This window comes from Priapulus caudatus, unplaced genomic scaffold, assembly GCF_000485595.1.
Source record: "Priapulus caudatus unplaced genomic scaffold, Priapulus_caudatus-5.0.1 Scaffold476, whole genome shotgun sequence".
Lineage (NCBI taxonomy): Eukaryota > Metazoa > Priapulida > Priapulimorpha > Priapulimorphida > Priapulidae > Priapulus > Priapulus caudatus.
In genome coordinates this window covers 285,580-292,065 of record NW_014577537.1, presented here as the reverse complement: position 1 = coordinate 292,065, position 6,486 = coordinate 285,580, and the positions used below count along the sequence as shown (strand labels likewise).

The window sequence follows — 6,486 nt, the reverse complement described above, 5'->3', positions numbered from 1 at the left end:
TCATATATGGGGGGAGCTCATCTGCATTCATTTCTAACAGATCTATACATTGACTCTTAAATCTCTCTCTGAGTCGATACCGTTCAACTCCCCATTCGCTTCATCGTACATTGAACGCCCTTCCCCCTGCACAGATATATTTTACGCCTCTTCCCGACGACTATCATTCGAACCCATCCTCCTCATAATACATTTTGCCCTCCCGCTCCAAATTCTGCTCAATGACGTTGTTGATCCCTTCCCCCTGAGGGCGAGTTGCAAGACTCTCGATGTTCATGTCCATTCTACGGACTGAGGCGGCAGGTTAGAAGAGGGAGGCGCCGACAGACAGAGGGAAGGCGTTGGGTTCGAAACCCGCGGCGGCCCAAGAGAGGAACAGAGTCAGAACAAGCAACAATCACAGCATAAAACAAAAGCAGGTAATATTAATTCATTATATTATTATATTTATTTTTGTTAGTTGTGTTGTTGTGTTGTATAATGATTATCTAATGATTACTATATTATCATCATCCGGGTATCGTCATGTAAATTAAGGTTATTGACACCGCATTATCACCTAATTATAATTAATGAATCAAAGGGCAAATTATAGGAGAATTGATGAGTTTGATGTCCGGCTGTTTGTGCGGCTGTACGCTAGTGGCTGAATCCTGCTGGCATCGTCTCGTACTTGGGATGACATTGCCCCATTCAGATATCGGCCCGGTCGTACGTATGGCGCGACAGCTGGCCGCACCCATACCGTTACCGGCGCAAGACAAAGGAAGCGCTTTTGTTTCAAATCGCCTAATCGGATCCTCGCCAGCATCAAAATTTCATGGCAAATAAATTGCGTGTCAATTGTTCATGGGCAGCTCGGCAGCAGCAGCGACCCATGAGCGGGGCGGCGCGACGGCCGCCACAAGCACCCATCACCCAGATGGCTCGTCTGACTCCTGCAGCTCGACGCCGACCGAACCATCTTGGATAGACCTTTGACCTCCGTTGATGCGCAAGGTAGATTAGTCGCGCTTGGAATCGCGACGAGAAGGTCGCGCTCGGTTTTTTAAGCGGCAATTCGAACCACGCGCGATTCCGTGATGGCCACCGATCGTTCAGTGGATGGCAAGGTCAGCGTGGAGGTCACGGTCACTCTTACTCGGTCCGGCCACGCGCGCCGTAGTGAATTGGTTTCTCTCTGCCTACCTCTGCTCATCCTCCCCCCTACCGTCTCTATCTCTCTCATCATCGCCTCCCTCCGCTCAATCTCTCATCCCCCCCTGACTCTACATCTCATCCGTCTCTCTCTCTTTCTCATCTCTGTCCCTCTCCTCTTCCTTATCATCTCCTGCCATCATCCCTCCACCCTCTCACTCTCACCTTCTCCTCATCCCCGCTCTGCCGGCTCCCCTCCACCTGTCTGTTCGCTCTCTCCTCTCTCGTCCCCCGCCTCTCTCCTCACCTTCCGCACTCTCTGGACTCTCACCTCTCCCCCTCTCATCTCTACGCTTCCCTCTCTCTGCTCTCCTCTCACCGCACTCTGCACTCACCGGCCCTTCCTCTCTCATCCTCTCTCTCCTCTGCTCCCACACCGATCGTATACGTGAGCCGGCAGGTGGACTGGTTGCGCACGGCCGGCGGGCGCCGGCGGCGGCGCGGTGCGGAGGCGGGCGGTGGCGCGCAACCCCAGCGTGTGGTAGGCGGAGAGGTTTCAGACGCATCGCGTCCATACGCGTGTCGCAGCCATGAGTCGGACGGCTACGAAAACACTTTGCACCATGTGGTGCGACTGCCTGCCATTCTACATGCGTGCGTGGGTGTGTGTGCAGTGTGGTGCGTGCGTGTGTGTGTGTGCGTGTGTGTGTGCGGTGCAGTGCTGCTGCCGCGCGTTCGTGTGTGTACTTGTTTGCCGTGCGTGCGTGTATGCATAATGGTGCATGGTGTTTGGCGCTTTTGGTGTGTGGAATACTTGACAACCCTGCGGTGTCATGGCATTGTACGTACCCCGGGCGTGCGTGCGTGCGGTGGTGCTGTGTATGCGTGCGTGTGTGTGTGTATGGTGCGTAGGGTATGTAAGGTATGAAGGTTATGTTTGCATAAATCGCGAAGCGTGACGGGGTGCGTGCGCATGCGCAACGTGTGCATTCTATATATATATTCAGCTGAAACAAAACCCGTGTACCGGACCGTGTTTGCATGTATTTGATGTCACTGTTTACGCGTTTGCTAAGCGCGCAGTGCGTGGCGTTGGCGTGCGTGCGTAGCGTGCGCAAGGGTAATTCGTACGGCAAATGTTATGTCGTCTGCGCGCACAAGCAGCCTTCTGGGTCGAGCGTGAGACGCGTTCGCCATGGCCGACACTGACACGCGTCCCGCAGACGAGTCAACACGGGCGCCCGCCGGTCGCGACGTCTCTAGCGTGGCGAAGAACCATTATAATTTGCGTTCGCAATCGAAAATTTTTAAACGGCATTTACCGTAATCTTGCGCGCGGGGGGAGGAGGAAGGTAGGAGGAGAGAGGGAGGAGCAGGAGGAGGAGGAAGGAGGGGAGGAGGAGGAGGAGGGCAGAGAGGGACGGAGGAAGGAGGAGGGAACGCGAGGAGGAGGAGGAGGAGGAGGGAGGAGGGGCGAGCGAGGAGGAGAGGGGGAGAGAGGAGAGAGGGAGGAGGAAGGGAGGAGGGAGAGGAAGGAAGGAGGAGGAGGAGAGGAGCGAGGGGCGGGGCGAGAGAGGAGGAGAGAGTAATATTTCACTGTATGAAATTCACGGAGCTACTTCTGTTCTGGTTTTGAGTCTGATTCATTTTTGAATTCACGGTGGGTACGGGGGGGGGGGCTTGAACATTACATAGCTACTGATTGTGGACCAGCCAGCATGCATCTGTCTGTTTGGGCTCCGGGATATCGAATGTGTTTACATTAAACGTGCTCGCGGCTCGACGTTATCTCGGCATATATCGAGTTAAGCGTATCACGTCTGTTTGTATAATAAACTCATCTTTTTAGTAAACTTCTCTTTCACTGCACACACGTGTTAAATGCATCTGGTAGCGGCATGGCGCCATTAGACATTGATGCACGTACATTTGAGTAAAATGACTGCATTGTTTTAATTGCAAGTGAAGTCCATGAGACAAGGCTTCGCAGTGCAGGCACGTGACATCAAGGACACCCATGTCGTCGTCATCGGCGGAGGCTACGCTGGTATCAGCTGTGCGTCTGAACTCAAGGATAAGTGCAAGGTGCGTCGCTGTCTGTGACTTGACGAGTGCAGGTGAAATTCAAATGACTCCACCCCCACCCCCACCTCTACCCCCCGATTGTTTCCATTTTAGTCGCTGTTGATTTCCGCAGGCTGTCTCTCACAGTTGTCGCTGGTGAAGTGGCGTGCTTTATCGGTCGTCACGGTAACAGTGGGTGACTCGTGAAGTTTCGGCTCTGCACGTCACAGATGATGGTGTTAAGCGGAAATATGTTATCGGGTGAGATTGGGAGCGTCGGATCTACAATAAACAAACATAGTTACTAGCCTTAGTTTGCCTTCGATTGATCAAATCTGCCTTTTAAGTCTGTGCATTATAATCTTACTGTGGGGAAAGGAAAATCGTTACGATGGGAAAGGTTACAGTATCAGAGTAAATTTGTTTTGTGTGGGTTCTGAGTTGCTATAACAAAATTTTCGTAAACAACTTTCCTCTATCCATAGTTAATAGACATCTATTTTGGCAGAATTAAGTAGAGTTTGTCTTGTAACTCTAGCGTCTGCCTAATCCATCTGTCAACAACTATTATGATTATACAGAGCTGGTGGTAGTGTTTATATATACAGAACAATCTGAAAATTCAGAAGTTTGACTTTGTTTCTATGAAACCGGAAATAAAAGGTTATGACCCAAACAGGGATCCAAATTCGCATCCCAAAAATTAGGAATTTGATTCAATAATATCAAGAGTAAGATAATATGGGTTATTAAATGGGTTATTATTAACTTTTGATAATATTCACAGCTGTGGCAGAATTCTTAACAAAAATTAATTCAGCAATTTTCGATATTTTTAACTTGTAGAATTTTCTAGTAGTACACAATAATGTTTCATAATGCCCCATGTGGAATTAAATAAGATTTGCCTGTCTTTTCTTTACGTTTTTTTGTGTGACTGCCTCTCTGTCAGAATCTCTCTGCAGAAAGAAGAATGAACATTTTTGTTGTTAAATAGCGGTGTTAGAGGTAGGCATAAATCTCTCTCTTCCAGTATACGTTAATCGATGCCAAGGATAAATTCCACCACAACTGGGGAGCACAGAGAGCAAGCATTGAAGAGGGTGAGTGCTCAATATACTCACTCATTGCTTACAGAGTTGGCAGCACATTAGCCTTCATATTATCATATTTCATATTGCAACGCGGCTGCGATTCTAGAATCGCAGTCGAAATTGCTGTGAAATCTATATGTCTGCGGGAACGTGCAACTGCAACTCGTAGCGATTCTGGTCGCTTGCAACGAGTTGCAATAATTCAAACTGTTTTGATTTTGAGCAACTCATTGCTCCCAATCGCTCCCAAATTGTTCTAGAAGTAGAATTGCTTCGAAATCGCATGTGTGTGCACACGCGGCGACACATCGACCGATCGCTTGCGGTTGCAGGTTGCAGCGACGAGCAACCAAAAATCGCAATTCTGCGCTAGGCTTAAGCGCGTATCACCGTAGCACCGAATTTTCCTGCGTACCGCTTTCATTGTCATTTTGCGGTGGACACGTTTGGTTAAAGGATCACGATGATTAGCTGATAAAGCAGGGTGTCGTTTCCCCACTACGATTGTTCCGTATTGTAAAGCTACGCGTGCTGCCCGGGTTATGAACCCATTGTTGCACTGTTCAGGTGACTAGCTTATCTACGTGGTGAAAGTTCTAGAACTATCTTGTTGCTAGGCAGAGTCGAGTAGATGTGATTGTAGAGTTAAATGTGCCACGTGTAATATGTAATGTGTGTAATGTGTGTAATGAGTTAGTGAGTAAAACGCCATTGTTAGTGTTACGCACATTCATGAGTTCATTATAATTATTGTGCACTGTTTATGAGAAACCGAGGATGAGCTATTTATTGATCAACGATAGGCAGTGTAATGAACAGCGTCGTAAACGCCTCTCTCCCTCTCTCTTTCTCTCTCTCTCCCTCTCCCCCTCTCTCCCTCTCTCTCTCTCTCTCTCTCCCGAAGTTGCACGCAACACTATATGTTTCATGAGACTTGATTTTTTTGTTTACATGCGTGAGAGTTAGAAATTTCACGACGATTTTACCGCATCTACTCCTAAGCTATCAAACGCAGCTTTTATAATAGGCTAGTGTATGCAGCGTTTGTCGACTGTTCTGTAGTGTAGTAGTATGAATAAGTACTTTTGATTCCACTAGACAAACGTAGCCAAAGAACGCTACTCGAGAATCATTCTGTTCACATGTTGCCTCGCCTAAGCCTCGTGCTATTTTATGTAGGAGTAATAGCCCTAACGGTGCAAGAGAAATGCACCACCCCACTCAAATACTGGCCTACCTGTAATGCCGGTGATATATGTAATATAAGGCGTAAATGTGTAGGCGGCGTGCAGCCCGTGCGGTGCGGGTGTAACCTGTGTGTTGCAGAGGAGCAATTTGAGCCGGTATTTAACGGGTAATTTATCGGCAATTACTAGTGCGAAGAGAGTAGAGAAAGCATTAAGACATTAGTGAGCAGGGGCGTAGCTAGGAGGCTTGGGGCACGTGCCCCCACTCCAACAAATTTCTTGTGGGGCCTCACAGGTGCCCCCACTAAAAATTCATAGCCTTGATAAAACAAATTGAGTGTGGTCGGGAAATGTACGTATACTGTAGGGATAAATAGTACGTTACAGCATGGTTAGTATGCATGTATAAATTGTTATGTAACGTGTGTGTGTGTGTGTGTGTGTGTGTGTGTGTGTGTGTGTGTGTGTGTGTGTGTGTGTGTGTGGTGTGTGTGTGGTGTGTGTGTGTGTGCAGGCGGATTCCAGAGGGGGTTACCACAAAAAAAGGAAAAAATCATACAGCACACACCACGGCACACACACAGCAGACACACACCACAGCACACACAGAACACACACAGTCACACACACACACACACAACACACGCCAGTGCATGCACGCACGCACGCAACGCAACGTCACGCACACACACAACACACGCGCGGGCAGGCGCACACAGACCGACTACACACACACACACACTTCTCTTATATTGTCTCCATAAAAAGATCTTGTTTAGCGCTAGTTTTTCTGATAATAGATTTAACTTATATATATGTAAATTCGTTATAAAAACTTAGAAATGGGCAAAGAGGTTGCGCAGGTGTCCGCGGGGGACCGGATCTGATAAATTTTGGCATTCTAGACATCAAAATTACTGCTCAGATGCTCTCAGAATGCAGCCAATTTATTAAAAAAAATCCCAATACCCCAAAGTGGCCTTCGGCAGCTTTTTAAACACCAG

At 48.3% G+C, this 6,486-nt stretch overlaps 1 protein-coding gene across 1 annotated transcript in view; it reads left to right on the top strand.

The window, feature by feature from the left end:
* The window catches only part of LOC106810819 (apoptosis-inducing factor 2-like), a 24,542-nt gene that overhangs the window by 8,330 nt on the left and 9,726 nt on the right, over positions 1-6,486 (top strand). The window contains exons 3-4 of the mRNA XM_014814272.1: positions 3,101-3,222; positions 4,235-4,304. Coding sequence (XP_014669758.1) covers positions 3,101-3,222; positions 4,235-4,304 — 192 coding nt within the window. The remainder of the gene's footprint in view (positions 1-3,100; positions 3,223-4,234; positions 4,305-6,486) is intronic.